The sequence below is a fragment of the Pygoscelis adeliae genome, unplaced genomic scaffold (genome assembly GCF_000699105.1).
Source record: "Pygoscelis adeliae isolate BGI_AS28 unplaced genomic scaffold, ASM69910v1 Scaffold108, whole genome shotgun sequence".
NCBI classification, from domain to species: domain Eukaryota; kingdom Metazoa; phylum Chordata; class Aves; order Sphenisciformes; family Spheniscidae; genus Pygoscelis; species Pygoscelis adeliae.
In genome coordinates this window covers 103,957-120,505 of record NW_008825498.1, presented here as the reverse complement: position 1 = coordinate 120,505, position 16,549 = coordinate 103,957, and the positions used below count along the sequence as shown (strand labels likewise).

General features: G+C 39.4%; 1 protein-coding gene across 1 annotated transcript in view; it reads left to right on the top strand.

The window, feature by feature from the left end:
* The first annotated feature begins 711 nt into the window (after positions 1-711).
* Positions 712-16,549, top strand: part of KDM3B (lysine (K)-specific demethylase 3B) — a 48,741-nt gene continuing 32,903 nt past the window's right edge. The window contains exons 1-10 of the mRNA XM_009331368.1: positions 712-873; positions 3,347-3,460; positions 3,904-4,009; positions 5,393-5,517; positions 7,038-7,106; positions 8,040-8,609; positions 11,165-12,410; positions 12,720-12,921; positions 14,270-14,484; positions 15,535-15,687. Of these exons, the coding sequence (XP_009329643.1) occupies positions 829-873; positions 3,347-3,460; positions 3,904-4,009; positions 5,393-5,517; positions 7,038-7,106; positions 8,040-8,609; positions 11,165-12,410; positions 12,720-12,921; positions 14,270-14,484; positions 15,535-15,687 (2,845 nt within the window). The 5' untranslated portion in view covers positions 712-828. The remainder of the gene's footprint in view (positions 874-3,346; positions 3,461-3,903; positions 4,010-5,392; positions 5,518-7,037; positions 7,107-8,039; positions 8,610-11,164; positions 12,411-12,719; positions 12,922-14,269; positions 14,485-15,534; positions 15,688-16,549) is intronic.

Below are 16,549 nucleotides of genomic sequence, written 5' to 3'. Positions count from 1 at the left end.
GCCATGTAATTTCATATGGCTTTAACATTTGTCCTTTGTGATAGAAAAAAAAGAGGATGATATCTCAGAATACTGATTTAGAATTGTAATGTGGTTTATATTCTTACACTTGTAAATAAGGTAATGAAAAATCTAGTGATGAGATATTTGTGGATAATCTCATGCCATCCAAAATATTTGCATTTGGTTCAGGGAGTTTAATAATGTACAGGGCAACACAAAACTTCTGATTTAGAGTGGATTCACAAACACAAACTTTCCTGGCTGAAGGATTTAATTCTGTGAATGTCAGTTAACCATACTGATACAAGCCATCTGTTGAAGTGCCAAGTGAGAGCGTCTAAATTCTCTAAAAAATCCCAATGTGGAAGAGGCTTGCACTGGGTCATCGGTTATATTTTGGGATGAACAATTTTCACATTTTTAATTTTGTATGGGGAAATTCAGCATTTGGAGCCAGTGGTGTGTGTGTTTGGGGATAAATCATTTTTCATATGCTAGTAATTGCTGTGAATTTGCTTCCTGTTTCTTTTGTAATGTTTGATAGCTATGTAGATGTGATATTCTCAGTGTTATCATTACAATACTTGTCCTGATTTTTCTGACTAAAGCTGCTGTCTCCTTATCCATAGGGGTTGTAGGAATCTATTTTTTTCTATTCGGTGTCTGAAAAGAGCTGAAATGCCTTCTAAATTTTTTTATCAGATCTTTGTGGAATTCGATGGCTGTAACTGGAAGCAACATGCCTGGGTGAAAGTTCATGCTGAAGAAGTTATAGTGTTGTTGCTGGAAGGATCATTGGTTTGGGCACCTCGAAATGATCCAGTTATGCTTCAGGGGACTCGAGTCTCACTGGCACAGTGGCCTGCACTGGTGAGTATTTGGCCAAAAGCTCTCATATCCTTAGAGGTTTGCATCAGCTCTACTGTGAAACACAAGGCTTGGATATTGTACAGGGCATCATTATGCAGGTACCAAAAATTGCTTGGGGATGGATTTTTTGAAATGGTAAATAGGAGAGCAGTTAACTGGGAGTTATAGTGGCTTTAGAAAGGCATCTGAGAAGCAGTATGCTTCCAGTTCCTGCCCCAGAAAGTGAATGCTGTTACCTCACAGAAATGAGATACTGTTTACCGGTGGGTCTCTGAAGGAATGTGGTAGATATCTGAAAAGATTATTTTTCCCTATTTTAGAACTTTAAGTGTGTTAGGCTTTTCTGAATTGTGAGAGTAAGCCTTTTGGTCTTACTATGGACTCTAGAGCTCTGTATGGTAAGGATTGCTGCATCATTTTAATAGGTATTCCTGAAGGCGCTTGTGGAAGAGAATAGACTGTGGGCTGTGCCTGACCTATAAGCCATAAGTTGACCACTCCTGATCTAAACGAAAAAAATTATTTCAGTGGTGTTGTCAGCATTAACTAACATGACATGCAAAATTTTCTCCTGTTTCTTGAAATGGTTATCTGTATTGCTGTTTACATGGCAGTTACGTGTCATGATGCTTGAGACCAAAGCCAATATGTTTTAGCTAGCATATCTGAGTATACCTATTCTGGAAACATCCGGATGAGTAGAATATCGTGAAGAGCATTCCCTACATCCTTCCTTCTTCTCTTAGTGGCTTCTGAAGAGGAAATATCATTATATGTGAGAATCCTACCCTCGTTTTCATGCTGTCTAATTTTTATTATTTTGCCCTTCTTTTGTTTCTTTTCTCTTCCTGCAGTCCTTGGACTGCTTGGGATCCTACTGTCTGGTTTTTTAATACTACATCTTGTGCATGGGCACACTGAAATGTTTTTTCCAGTCAAAGACCTTGTGCCTTGGTAGAATTTGAATTTAGTGTTTTAAATTGACACTTGGGCTCAAAGCAACAAGTTCAGCACTGCAACTTTCTCTGAGGGTTTCTTTATTGCAGTTGTCTTAAGGCAGAAGAAAACCAGGCCTTTACAGCAGAGATTCTGTATATAGTGTGTTTTCCATAGGCAGAGTTTTCCTTTCAGTGTATTTCCAACTTGTGTCCAAGAGTGACCTCCAGTTTAGTTTCATCTGAGAAACTGTGTTTGTACAGGATCAATTTCTTTCAGATGATTGCCAACTATCTTGATATCTGAGTGATCTGGGGATGTTACCATAGTCCCCACACTGATTGTGTAATGAGTTGTGTCAGAACCTGTTAGAAGACTCTTAGAACCAAATATGGGTCCACTAAGATCCCAGAGTATTTCCACTATAACTCAAGCTATATCTGTAGACTTGCTGAAGAAATGTTTCCATCCCCTGTACTCTGGACAGCCATGTGAGCACTCAAGCTTTCACTAAGTACTAGAGGCCTACCCAAATAACTGAATGGGAATACAGAGTGGAGTTAGGCAAAGCACCAGAATACATATGTGCAATGTGGACAATTCTGGGAAGCCAACTACGTAGCATTACAAAGTGGATGGTATTTTTTTGGGGGGTGTTGTGGTGGTGATGTTGATTTTGGGGTTGTTTTTTTTTTGAGATATATCACTTATGAATGTGTATTCATCCTTCGTTGTCTCTGTCTTGTAGTCCTGTTCAGCTTTAGGAAATAGTTTTACATAAACTGAGAAAATAAATTTTATACTCATACTGTTGTGTACAGGAGAATGGAGTGTGAACAAACTTGATGAGAGCTGTTAAGGGAAAAATGTCGTGAATACTTGTGTGTTAAAATCATGTAAGTGTGAGTGTGAGACTGATAACGTTTCAAAGACTGCAATGGTTGGCAACTTCCTCTTCCATCAGTAAATTACGTTATAAGATTATCATTCTGATTCTGCTAGGTATTTTTAGTGATTTGTCCTGCAGCTTGAATATCAATAGTACACCTGTTATGAACTTCAGTTTTGCACAAAACACTAGCAAAAAAAGCTCCCCTTTTTTAATATGCCTATAAATTACTTACACCTGACTTCTGTACGGGAATAAAAATGCTCCTTTCAGACAGCTATACCTGAAATATGTAGCATAGTTTGAACCATTAACCAAAGCTTTTTTTTTAACCTAAGCATCAGAAGGTGCTTACCTATGAAAAAACAAATACCACAAAAGGTGTTTTCAGTTCTGCTTTAAGTTCTAATGAAGAAGTGGAGCCAATTTTCTGTAATTCCTTCTTGTAATATGCCACACTTGCCAGAATTATTTGCTTAGACATAATGAGTAATAATTTGCATTAAAACTCAGGCACAGGGTGGTGCAAGTTGAGAAGTGAAATTCTTATACTTTGTGATACTTAAATAGCATGTGAAAACAACTATCGTTGGCCTGTATGAGTGCTCAGTCATTTTTATAACCTTTGTTTTTTATTGTTCATCACAGACCTTCACTCCTCTAGTAGATAAGCTGGGTTTAGGCTCTGTGGTCCCAGTGGAGTTTCTTCTGGACAGACATTTATGTTTCCTGTCTGATGCCAGTGGATTACGTTTGTTTCAGGTATTTGAACTGTGTTCACTTAAAGTGCAAATTTAACTTTGTGCTGTGATTGTCAGATTAATTTTTTTTTACTATTCCACTTCCATATTCTTGTCTTCCTCCTTTCACTGCCCTGTCATGTATTTGCATTTGTTTCCCTGCTTTTCCAGGTGCTTACACTAACCACCATCTGCATTCAAAAAGTCCTAGTTCCTCTCTATATTGGTCAGTTGGAGAGCTAGCTGTCAAGCGTCATGTAGCTGACAATTGCGATGGAAGTTTTGCAACAGCTTTCGCATAGCTAGTGCCTCCTGGCATGTTCAGCAATGTTTCTCCTAATTTTACTTTTTTTTTTGTCTGTCAGTCTCTGAGAGCAATCCAAGAAGAGCTGTCCCTTAAACACTAATGATTCTATTACCTTAAAAGACCTTAATTTTTATGTTCAAACTGTTTGTTGTTGGCAGATGGGAACCGAGAGTCAAAATCAGATTCTGCAGGAACAGCCTTCACTAAGAGAATCTGTCAATGCATTGATCAGTGACCAGAAGCTTCAGGAGATATTTAGTAGAGGTGAGACTGTGTTTTTCTATCTCAGAGCTACTTTGTTTTGGAACAGCTAGACTATGCTGGGATTTGTGAAGGAGAACAGTAATAGTGTCTGTTACTGTTTGATTTGGAAGGTAAATTTTCTGTATTGTTTTGCAAGTTCTTTACAAAGAAGCATTATTGTGTCACAGATACAGGTAAGCAGTTGCTGAGATACAACCAGAAATACCTACTGGGAATGATAGCTGAAGATGTAGTTAAAGTAGGACAACATATTATTGATAACATCCATATATTTACAACTTCCCTTATTTTAAGTTTTACTTTTGAATTTTTAAAGTTTTGGTCCTGTTCTATGGTTCTGTTCTATAATTCTGGAAATTTAAAAGTGAAGTTACTCTGTGTTGTTGATCTTAAAAATTCTTTTGTAATGTCAAATTCAAATTTTGGCATTTTGATAATTAAAACATGAGTTGTTTAAATTGAAAATACGGTGTGGCCATGGCCGCTCAGCATAGAGTTAACACCTTAACTGTTATCTGGATTGTGTATTAGGGTTAAGCCTGATGGCAGCTTTGTTGTCAGATTGGGGTGTTCAAGTGCTAACACAATTTTCTATCTAGAGTTTGGGTTCATGGGCCAGGTGGCCACCCTAGATGTAGGCCACTGTATTACATTTGAAGGATGATATAATTCTTAATGGGGATTTGGTGCCTTTTGGTTAAATAAAATACTTATTGATAAAAATGCTATGAGGACAATACTTCTTACATGAGCAAGTAGCTTCAGAATTGTCCAGTTTGGAGCCTTCTTCTGAAGCGCCTAGTTCTGGTTATATCAGATACAGGCTGTTGGATCATGTGGATTTTGATGATCTAATATTAACTAAGTCTTTTTTGTCTGGACTTAGGGTAGGAAGAAAGCTCTACATGCTGATGTGGAGAGTGAGGGCAGGGTCGGAGGAAACCTTCTGTAGATGATCTGTTACCCATGTCAAAGAGCTAAGACTGGTTGGTTTAGAGATGTTGGATATTTGTGCAATTACATTAAATCTTTCACGGTTACAAATACATGTTTCTATTCTAAACTGCATGCAGCTTATACTGGGATTTGATGCATCTGGACTGAGTCAGAACTCTATGACTGTCCACTGGATTGATGCTTCATAATTAACTGAGTTAACTGAGGTTAGAAAGCAAAAGTTTTGAGTTACAGCAATGAGGTCTTACTGACTTTTTGCAATAGAATGCTTGGCTTATGCAGGATTTGCAGCAGAAGCCTGAGCATTTTAATTCTTTCCACCTGAAAGGTGACACTTCAAGCCCTATTATGTGCACAGAACTTTTTTTTTTTATTGTATGACTCAAAGCTTGTCTGGAAAACGTGCTCAAAGTCCTTCTTTTCCAGGTCCTTACAGTGTCCAAGGCCAAAGAGTTAAGGTCTACCAACCAGAGGATGAAAATAGCTGGCTCTGTGGTGTTGTGAGCCATCAAGACCCAATAACTCGTCTTATGGAGGTGTCTGTGACTGAGGTAAAAATATGAAGCACTGCTTTGGTGTTCCTAAAGTACCATTCCTCAATATCTCGTGGAGAATGACGGCTTCACCAAAACTTGTACTTTTGGTTCTTTGGTTTTTTGCTTTAAAAGATGAGTAATTATCCATGTTGCGATTAGCAGAATTTTTTTTTCCTGTTATGATTTTCCACAATAAATGATGATATAATACAAACCAGACAACTCTAGCAGTGCACAGATTTTCTGTGCTGTTTACAACACTTACTAGGTTTACTGATAGACTACTACTATACTGATAGCCTACTACTATAAAAGAAGCTGTAAAAATTTCTTTGGCAATGAGTGCTATATGAAAAAATATTGGAAGTGGCTTTCTGGATGGGAGAGCGTACTGATGTACAGAAAGCTACCTTCTGGGTCTGTTATGCTGTGGTCTTCCTATGCCTTCTCTCAGCTTCTATCTGACAAGCTGTACAGGTGGTTTAAAGCAAGTGTAGCATAGAAGATGAAGTCTTATTGATTGATGTATTTTAGCTTAGGCTGTTTACTTTTGCCCTGTTCTATCAGTAAACCTAGTAAGTGTTGTAAACAGCACAGAAAATCTGTGCACTGCTAGAGTTGTCTGGTTTGTATTATATGCTTCTGTGTGGTCTGACAGGTAGCTCAGTCTTACCAGCAGCCTGCTCCTAATGGCTTCCTTTTTCAGGAGCAACTAGGAATAGGTCTGTGGTGCTGTGTGTAAATTACTGTGGCAGCAGCACTATTCTCGTTTTTTTGGGTCCTGTCCTGTGTCCCATGCCCTCTGCCCCCGTAGCCTTTTCCATGTGCAGTAAAATACGTATGCAGAATGATTGCACTGAACATGCCCAGTAAGTCCTGTGCACACATGTAGTAATCCTGCTCTGACTACTAGATCTATTACTGGTGCACAGGAAATAAGTATACTGTGTATGGTAAATAAGTATAGTACTTTGGAGAGGCATTGAAATTGTGGAGTATATGCTTTCAGTGGATACATGCCAGGAAGCACCCAACTTACTGTGTATCTACTGAGAAATAAAAAAGTAACCTCCAAGCACAGTTACAGAGGTTGGGTATTCATTGCTCCTTTTGGGGAGACCCTGATGAGGATAGTTAGTATCAATTGATGTGCTTCCTTCCAGTAGTCTTTTCTACATCTAGCAGAGTGAATGTGCAGAAGGCTAGAACAGTACTAAATCAAATTTAAGAGGAGCTGTGTTTAATGCAATGAATGCCTCTAGAGATGCTCAGTAGAACAAATATACAAGGAAATAGTGGTAGGAATCAAATATGAAAGTTTTTGAAATAGAGAAGGAGCAAAAGGATAGAAGGTAAACTGGAGAGGTGTAGTATTACTAAGGAAGTGGGACAGAAAGAAAAGGCAAATGGGAGAGGGGCTGCAGAGTAACCTTGTGTGTAAGATCTCTTATGTTGATGCTATATACTCTGAATTAAAAACTAACCTCCTCTTTTCTTCCTCCTACCTCCTCAATATCAATCTGCGTAAAAATTAGAGTGGTGAAATAAAGTCGGTGGATCCTCGACTGATTCATGTGGTGATGGATAACACTCCTCCAAGCGAGGTACTACAACAGTTCAGGTCTTGTATATACAGTGTGAAGCTTCATAAAGATTTAGATATAAAACATCTAGAACATGGAAACAACTGAAAACTGATGCTATGTTCACTGTGGGCTTTTGATAATGTAATTGGAAGAGGAAAATTTTCTTTACCACTTTGGGAGATGGTCATAGCTTTCTTTAAATGATATATTTTCCTTTTGTTCAGGCCTGTTTTACTAAGTTCAGCGTGGATCATGGGGGTGGGGGGGTGGTGTTCAATAAACATGGTTGTGCTCCATTTTAAAGGGTAGTGCTCTGATAGAAAAGGCAGTGAGCACAGAGACATTCTTTAACAGGATCACGCTATGCTTCTCCACAGACCTTTTTAGGCGTTTCTAAACGTTACCATCTGGCTTCTCTGAAGCAGGCTTGTATGCCTGTGGCATTTCATTGCTTCAGTTGAGAGGTTCCGTGATAACATTTGAACGTGTTTTTACCCTAGGCTAAAGGGCAAGCTACCTCCTGTAGTTAAATATTGTAGGCTTTGGATAGTGGACAGAAAGTGTGCCCTTCAAAAGAATTGTGGGATTAGACTAGTAGCAAAAATTAGTGCGCAAATAGTTTTCATGCATTAGCAAGGACTATGTTGGAGTATGGTTGTGTTGCATGTTTCCCAAAATCTGCCATGATGTGGTATGTGCTACAGCAAAGCAGCTCAGCTAAAAATCTTACTGTGAAGATCCTACCCTAGTACAAAAAAGATGAGACTTCACTTATGCTTGTGTTCTGTGTTCACATAGTATCTTTCCTTAGATATCTCAATTTGTGATTAAAAGAAATGTTCCTAAGCTTAAGAGCAGTGTAATATATTCTTAGTTCTAACAGATAAATGTTCTTTGAACAGGTATTCCTGACTGTTCTAATTAGAGATTGCATGGTTTTGTCTATTATAGGGAGGGGGCCTAAAAGCAGCTAAGTCGTCTAAAGGGAAAAAGAAGAAAGAAAGCCTGGAGGGAAAGGATGGACGAAGGAGGAAAAATGCTTCAGATTCTGGGTGTGATCCTGCAACAAAGAAGCTAAAGGAGAGGGGTGAGGTGGATAGCAATGGTAGTGATGGAGGTGAGGCCAGCAGAGGTCCTTGGAAAGGAGGCTCCAATAGCGAAACAGGACTGGATCCAAGGGCCAAACAGTTGCCTTCATTCATTCCTCAGATTAATCGCAATATTCGCTTTGCCACTTACACCAAAGAGAATGGCCGAACACTAGTAGTCCAAGATGAGCCAGTTGGTGGTGACACACCGTTGCCCTTAACTCCATTTTCCTCTGTGGCTGGACAAGCATTACTAGTTGGATCTGGATGTAAAGAGTCAGGAAAATCACTGGAACAAGGCACGGTGACTTCTGCAACTGCAGTTACTACAACTGCTTTGACACCGACGACTGTGAGAATCTCTGATACCAGTTTGTCAGCTGTTACTGGACAGGAGAAACTGAAAACAGGCCGATCACAAGCCCAGGGAGAGGTGAGTAGCTCGTGATTCAGCATATTCGAGAAAGACATACATATTTGCAACAGATGTTCTGCAACTTATTCCTGTTACAAAGTGTGTCCATGGAATTTAGAAAACTACTTTTTCTCTGATGAATCCCTCCCAAAGGAAACCTTTCTATCATCTGATCTAAGAAAGAACTCAAAAGAAAATGAAAATATTTGGTGGAGGAGTTGTAAGAGACAACTTTTTAGCACTCTTTATTGAGTCTTAAAGTCACTTTAAGCACTGCACTTAATATAATTAATTTTGTTGTGTCATATGGAAGATAACCTACTTAATCTCTTGCCTTTATATAAACAGATATGCATGAGAATGTGCACAGAGTTGAACATTTAAGTTACTTAAAAAAAAAAAAGCCTCAAAACCAGAAAAACAATGAGGCTACATTTAGAGGACCTTTTATAGATGCCCAAATTGTCTGTTACAGCTATGTATGTCTGTTATATCTCCATAGTAGAAAAATGAGCCAGTTGCATCATATACTATCTAAGGCTGAAAACAAAGAAATAATTAAAACATTTGAGATGGCTACCTTTAGAATAAATTTTAATAAAGAACTCAGTCTGGAAGCAGCTTGAAGACCTTTTAGTTGTGCCTTTGTTTTCAAGGGGAAAAGTGGAAAAGTAGAAGGAAAACCCTGTTAAAAACAAAATAGAGGACTTTATAAGCCTTCATTTGATTACTTAAAAAAAAAAAAAAAACAAAACACCTCAGTAAGTACAGCAAAAATTAAGAAACTTGTAGTCTACTGTATAAAAAAAAGTGAAGAAAATGGGAGATACATTACAGACTCCAAGGTGATTGCCAGGAGGTTAAATAGATTACTTTTATCCTTCTCTTTTGTATTAGCTAATGGAATGAGGGGAAAGGTGAGATGTTTACCTTGGAATAAAAATTCCTAGATGGTAAGGTGTAAAGGAGAAATAGAATTGTAGAAGACAGGAGTGTTACATAATTAAATTGTTGTATAACTATAACCTTATCTCTCTTCCACCCCACCCCTGACCCCCACAAAAAAAAAGAAGAAAAAAGTTCAGAGTTGGGAGCAGCTGCAAATTGTGTAGATGAATGGTCAAAATTGAATCTATCATCAATGCTAGTGAGGAAGAACTTTAATTGTACTGAGAAATTTTGGTACCGCCTCTCCTTCCCTCCCTCTCCCCAATGCCAAATCACTTGTTTTAAATCATTATTAATAATCTGGCTTCAGAATTTGCAGATAGACCACTAGTCCATTTCAAACTGTGTTTTGCTTGAGGGAGGGAACCTGACATAAATCAGTAAGAGTGTTGTAGATAGTTCACATGTGTTACTGCTTCAGACTGTCCACTTTGTCATAGTGTGATTTGGTCCTTGAGATTACTTATTAAGCTTGGTTTGCGTTCATATTCATATGCCTTTTTAAATTGTTAGAACTCAGTTTGTGAAAATTACTTTGGCTCTAAAAAGAAATATCTGAAGTTCTAGTATCTGGAAGAACTGTCATGGGGGACAGTAATATGTTATTAAAGTTATTACAGCTGGAGGTTGATAATGAGGAACAAGCTAAACATTAGTTTGCAGTGTAGTAGGTGTGCAGTGACACTAATTACTGGTAAGATGTGTTGCACAGAGCTGTGGTTGTATTTAACATGGCCTTGGAATAGAAGTGTATTAATCATGAGTAATCATGAGTATTCCTCACGAGAAGATTTCTAAGTGGAAACAAAACTCAAAGAAAAGGAATAGAACTGATGAGTTACTTGCAGAATATTATCAGTTACAGTAGGACTGTGAGAATTGGAAAAGCTGAATAAGTATACATTGAGAAGAGAGTAAGTGAATATTCCATATCACAGTTACAGGTCTAGTAGAAATCTGCAAGTCAGAAAACTTTCCAGTATTTGAAGATCATAAAAATTAAGCCCTTTGTGCTTAACCTCTATTGAGTAACCCCCTGAAAGGCACCACTTCATAGGCATCTATCTACCTGTCAGCAGATTTGGCTTGCTGTGACCAGGAGCAGTTTGTTCACTAACTGCTAGAGGGCTTGCTTTGTTTAATTAACTTTGCAAACTAAGTTAATTATTTCAAGGGTGCTGGTTAAGTAGGAGAAGCTTGTCAGGATGATCTTGGGGGAGGGTGAAAGATGGGAGGTTATTGAAAAGCAGTTTCGATTAAGGTTCCCTTCTTGATGATTTGAATTAAAACAATCAGGAGTTTAAATAACTTGCTTTTCTGTGAATTAGGTCACCTTGTCTTGTGTCTCACTTTTGTTCTAAAGCGTGATAAGACATTAAGTGTTTGTTTTCTCTGTGTCTTTAGTATGTAATGGACACTTAGCTCATTAGTTTCAATAGCTTGTAGCTAGGAAAAATTAGTCTAGCAGGATCTTTAAAGAAGTTTCTTCATTGTAAATAATTCTGCTGGAAGTTTCTATTGCAGGTGGATAAGTAGAATGCTAATTGTACAATTAGATGAACCAAATTATTGCTGAATCAGACAAGAATCCTTTAATAGGCTAATGCTTTCTAATCTTGTTTCAGAATTCCCGAAATTCACTTTTGGCTTCTTCTGGATTTGGAGTCTCTCTCCCAAGTGCTTCCCAGTCCTTGGTATTTGGGGGTGGAAGGAGCCAATCAAATGGAGTGGTGACTCCAGAAAGCAAGCCTTCTGGATTTCCTTTTGGCTGTAGTACTGGACAAGAGGCTCAGAAAGATTCTGATCTGTCCAAGAACTTGTTTTTTCAATGCATGTCCCAAAATCTATCTTCCAGTAACTACTTCACGGTCATTTCAGAGAGCTTGACGGAAGATGCCTCTAGTCGGGACTCATTCAAGCAGTGTACAGAGAGTGTGGGTACTGGGATGTGTAAAGGTAAAATTCTTTCAGTGGACACTAAACCAGGAGCCCAGTCTGGCAGTTCTGTGGAGCGGAAGCTGCCTGTGGAATCTATGCCTACCCTTACTCCAGCCTTTTCACGAAGTCTGTTGAATACTCGCCCCCCAGATAGTCATGAAAATCTATTTTTACAGCCTCCAAAGCTATCAAGAGAGGAACCCTCAAACCCTTTCCTGGCATTTGCTGAGAAAGCAGAACTTAGTCCTTTCAGTGGCTTTGCATCTTCATCTCAGACAGGGGTTTCTACTCCCTCTACACCTGTGGGTCATAAGGCCACTCCTGGCTGGCCAGAATCACTCACCTCTACAGACTCTTCTCTAGCCAAGAAGAAAACCTTGTTTATAACAACTGACTCATCAAAGATGATCTCCAGTACTCCTGGTTCAACAGTTGCTGCTGGTGTTCAGAGCCCTTCCACTGTAGGGAATGGCCGTTCCAGCTCACCAACCAGCAACCTGACACAGCCTATTGAGATGCCCACACTTTCCTCCAGTCCAACAGAAGAAAAACCAGCTGTTGGGCCTGGGCAGCAGGACAATCCTCTTCTGAAAACTTTTTCTAATGTGTTTGGCAGACATCCACCTGGCTTTTTCTCTTCACAGGCAGAGTTTCCACAGGAGAACAAAGCCCCTTTTGAAGCTGTGAAAAGGTTCTCTCTAGATGAGCGGAGCTTGACATCCAAACAGGACTCGGACTCCAGTACCAATAGTGACCTGTCAGATTTGAGTGACTCTGAAGACCAGTTGCAGGCCAAGGCTTGTATGAAGGGAATCCCAGACCACTTGATGGCAAAGCTAGGCCCCAATGCAGAGCGCAATGCTGAATTGCTGCTGGGGAAAGGAAAAGGGAAGCAAGCCCCAAAGGGCCGGCCTCGCACAGCTCCCCTAAAAGGTGATGACTTGAATACAGGGTGTCTTGGAAACACAAGGAGGTGGGATACTGGGATATCTTCTGTGTGATGAACTATGAACTAACCACAGGTGTAAACCTCATTTATGCTCAGTAGGCAGCACACAGGGTATTTACAAGGCTAAATCTTAATGCTTCTTGTATGTGAATTAACATGTTCACTTTGAGAAATGTTTAAGCGTATATTTGTCAGGACAAAAGTGTGATACGCTGCAGACTTCAACAGTCTTACTGGTCCTTTTGCTGTTGCAGTTAACTAATGGATTTTTACTTCTACTTTGCCTCACCCAGTTGGCCAGTCTGTGCTGAAAGATATGAGTAAGGTGAGGAAGCTGAAGCAGTCAGGTGAGCCTTTTCTCCAGGATGGCTCTTGCATCAATGTAGCTCCACATCTGCACAAGTGCCGGGAGTGCCGTCTGGAGCGGTACCGCAAATTTAAGGAGCAAGAGCAGGATGACTCAACTGTGGCATGTCGCTTCTTCCATTTCCGGAGGTGCTTAAATTCTTCTTCCTTCATATGTAGTCTAGGTACAGAGCTTGGACAATGTCCAAGTACAAAGTAATTATTATTTTACTTATTTAATGTGCTTGGATACAATAATGAAGATTTTGAGTGTCTTGCGTTTTCCTGAATCACCTGACTGGAATTGCCTCACTGGGGCAGGAAGAGCTGCTGTTGAAAGATACAGCTATATGATTACTAAGTGAGCCTCCAGGTCCATCCTCAGGAGATTGAATTTGCTTTATTGGTTAGAATTTTACTGTTGGGCAGCAGTTTGTATGTAGTAACTGTTCTCTCCCTCTTTCATAAGGAGTTCAGAACAGAGATAAAATTTTAATTCAGTCAGCAAGTAACTGAACATTGCCAGCATGGGGCTAATGTTTGACTAGGTTTTGTTGAGTACAGAACTGATTTTTAGGAGTAGAACACTGCCTGTGTTTTCCCTCTGTGTTGTGTACACGTCTTACAGTTCTTTGACCTGTCATGCTTCTCTTAATCTTCCTTAACTGCCTATTCTAGCTAGTGCTATGCATCTTTTTCCAAAAAGATGTTTGTTCACTTTCTGGCATATAAAGGATGAAGTGAATTTTTAGTATGTGCCACCCATCCAGTAAGGATTATAGCTGCTTCTCTTCCTGAACTTGTTCAAAATTAACCTAGCATTGAGATTAAAGACAAGATTGTTTTTGCTTGAAAATGAAGTCACCTTTAATATTGGCAGGAGACGTTCAGGGTTCTGTAACTTATGTTGTTATACCTTTTACCACACAAAGACTAGGAGGGTTTTATCAGCTACTGATAAAACAGTTGTGACTTGTCTCTGTGGAGAGCAGTGGCAAGGATTTTTGCATGTCTTGTAATGTGAACTGTTAGAACAGTTGCCAAGCGCTAGCGGCCCTAGCCAAAACTGAAATACTGGTTTCGCAAAAGTTGGGAAATAACTTTCTCCTAAGTTAAAATAGAGAATGAGAACCCTGCACAATTTTATAAGCAGCGTCATGCAGCAGCCTAAATAAATTGAATTTTGTCATCTCTTTCTATTAATAGTACAGACAAATGTGACTTACCAAGCTGTAGCAGTTTCCTGTACGTGGAATTTCCCACCAATGCTTACTGGGACCTCGGGATTCATTCTAGTGGGTTTTGCAGCCATTGCCTTTGTGTACCTTATTCTCTGTGTTATTTGGATTTGCATAATTATTGTACCGGCTGTAGAGTACAGCACTCTAGCTCAAGCCTTTTTTCCCCTTTCTAGGTTTATGTTCTGACATAGATGACATTGTAAGTTAATTAAAGGTGCTTGAGCAGCTTCTCAATTACTCCACCCTGTTTTCTGCAGGCTGATATTTACTCGGAAAGGTATTCTACGAGTAGAGGGTTTCTTGAACCCACAACAGAGTGACCCTGATGCCATGAGCCTATGGATTCCTTCCTCCTCCCCTGCAGAGGGGATCGATCTGGAAACTTCCAAATATATCCTGGCCAATGTTGGGGACCAGTTCTGCCAGCTTGTTATGTCAGAGAAGGAAGCAATGATGATGGTGGAGCCACATCGTAAGCTGGGCTTTTGACGTGTTTTTTGTCCGTCTTCTCTGTGTAATGTGTGTACAATGCAGTGGAATAGTTGAAAGTGTAATATAATTTCTTGTTAAAATGCTTCTCCTTTTCTTCCAAAGAGAAGGCTATATTTACTTCTTTGGGGTGTGTGTAATTGTGGGACCAGCACTTGGGATTTTTCTTCTGGATCAGTGCAACATTAGTACCAAGGAAGCTAATGGTAACTTTCCCAGACATCACTAAATTATTTTTCAATAAATAAATGCAGAGATCAGCTGACCCACGCTCCTAAGAACACTTATCACACTGACCAGCTATGCTTTAATGAGCAGCTTTTCTTACATATTCCTATCCTGTCATGCTCCGGGGACATCACATAAAAGCTCAGGGTTTTCTAGGGAGGGAGCAGCACCTGTGTTCAACCTGCAAGGACGCAGCTGAGCAACTAGTTGACAGTGTTGCCACTACAAGGGGAGTGGGTTTAGAAAAAAATTTCTAAAGGTATCCAGTTCAACCTATCACATGGATAGCTCTGACTATCTGATTTTTCCCTTTAGCTTCTGGAATGTTCAAGGGCAGCCATTTGGAGAAGACTTCCCCTTCCTCAGTGAATATGTTGGTTTAGAATCCAAAGAGTTGACGGGCATCTGATTAGTAAAGCTAAATACACATTCTTTATAGTTTTATAAGTTCATATTATTTGTTCATAAAACTAGCAGAAGTTTTACAATTTTGCTGTAAGTTCCGTAAGTCCTGCTTGAAATTCAGTTACTACAAAACTCTGTAAGGTGCTCCGTTTCCTTGTAGGGTGTGCATTTTGGGACTTGACCTTGCCTGCTCTTAGAAATGGGGATTTTAATAATATCACAAGACTAGCAACTCAAAGAACGTATCTCTGGATGTAAAAAGGGTGTGTTTCTATACTCTGCCCTCAAGTCATATTTCTGTGAATTGTTCCTTTATCAATGTTACTGTGATACTGTCAAATTAGGTGGGAGAAATGCAAAATGTTAAAGTAATAATTCCTAATGTTCCTTCTCTTTATAGAGAAAGTGGCATGGAAGCGAGCAGTACGTGGTGTGAGGGAAATGTGTGATGTATGTGAGACAACACTCTTCAATATTCATTGGGTTTGTCGCAAGTGTGGTTTTGGGGTCTGTCTGGACTGCTACCGGCTGAGGAAGAATCGTCCACGTAGTGGTGAGTACTGGATTTTTTTCCCCCCCTCCCACTGTAATCTTTGAACTGGCTGGCTTTCAGTGGGGACAGTTTCTGGGAAGTTGCTGAAGGTTTTGTGGGGGAGTTAGTGAGTATCAGCTTGGGAGGCTGGAGGTTTGGAATTTTGGCACTACCGTCTTATATGCTGCTGTTCCATTTTTCTTTTCCTTAGATACCTGTTTTATCTATTTGGTTAGTATTTGTATATTAAAATTATAACATCAGCAGATATAGGCTGTGTACTGAGACAGACTACTGTATAGTTCCATCTTTTCCTCAGAGAGTATAAAAGAAAAATGAAGTAACATCTTAACAGTTCGGAACCATCACAAGATGAACTAGTAAGCAGACATTGTAGAACTGCTTTCTGTAACAAGGAGTTAGATTGGAAAGTTTTCTTCTTTTTTGATTCCTTGATGCACTAGGGTTTGTTTACAAAAGTGAATACCTGGTTGCTTTTTTGTGTGTTTTACTGTGCTGAGACCGCTTTGGTAGCATGGGTGCTGACAATGGACAATCTTAATAAGTGTAAGGCTATTAGTGACAGTTACATTATTATATGGAGCAGATGTACAAAATACTGGATGTTAATAAGTGTGAGTGCTGCTGTCTGTTCATTATGATAAAGGTGCCAGAGAACACTGAATGAATTATAAAAGCAGTGGGTTTTTTTAAATAGATAAAAAGTCACCTATTTTTATATCATTGTTGTGGGTTAACCCCAGTAGGCAGCTAAGCACCACGCAGCTACTTGCTCACTGCCCTATGGCACTGGGAAAGGAAGAGTAAAAGCAAGAAAACTTGTGGGTCAAGATAAGAATTGTTTTGTAGGTGAAGGAGAAAT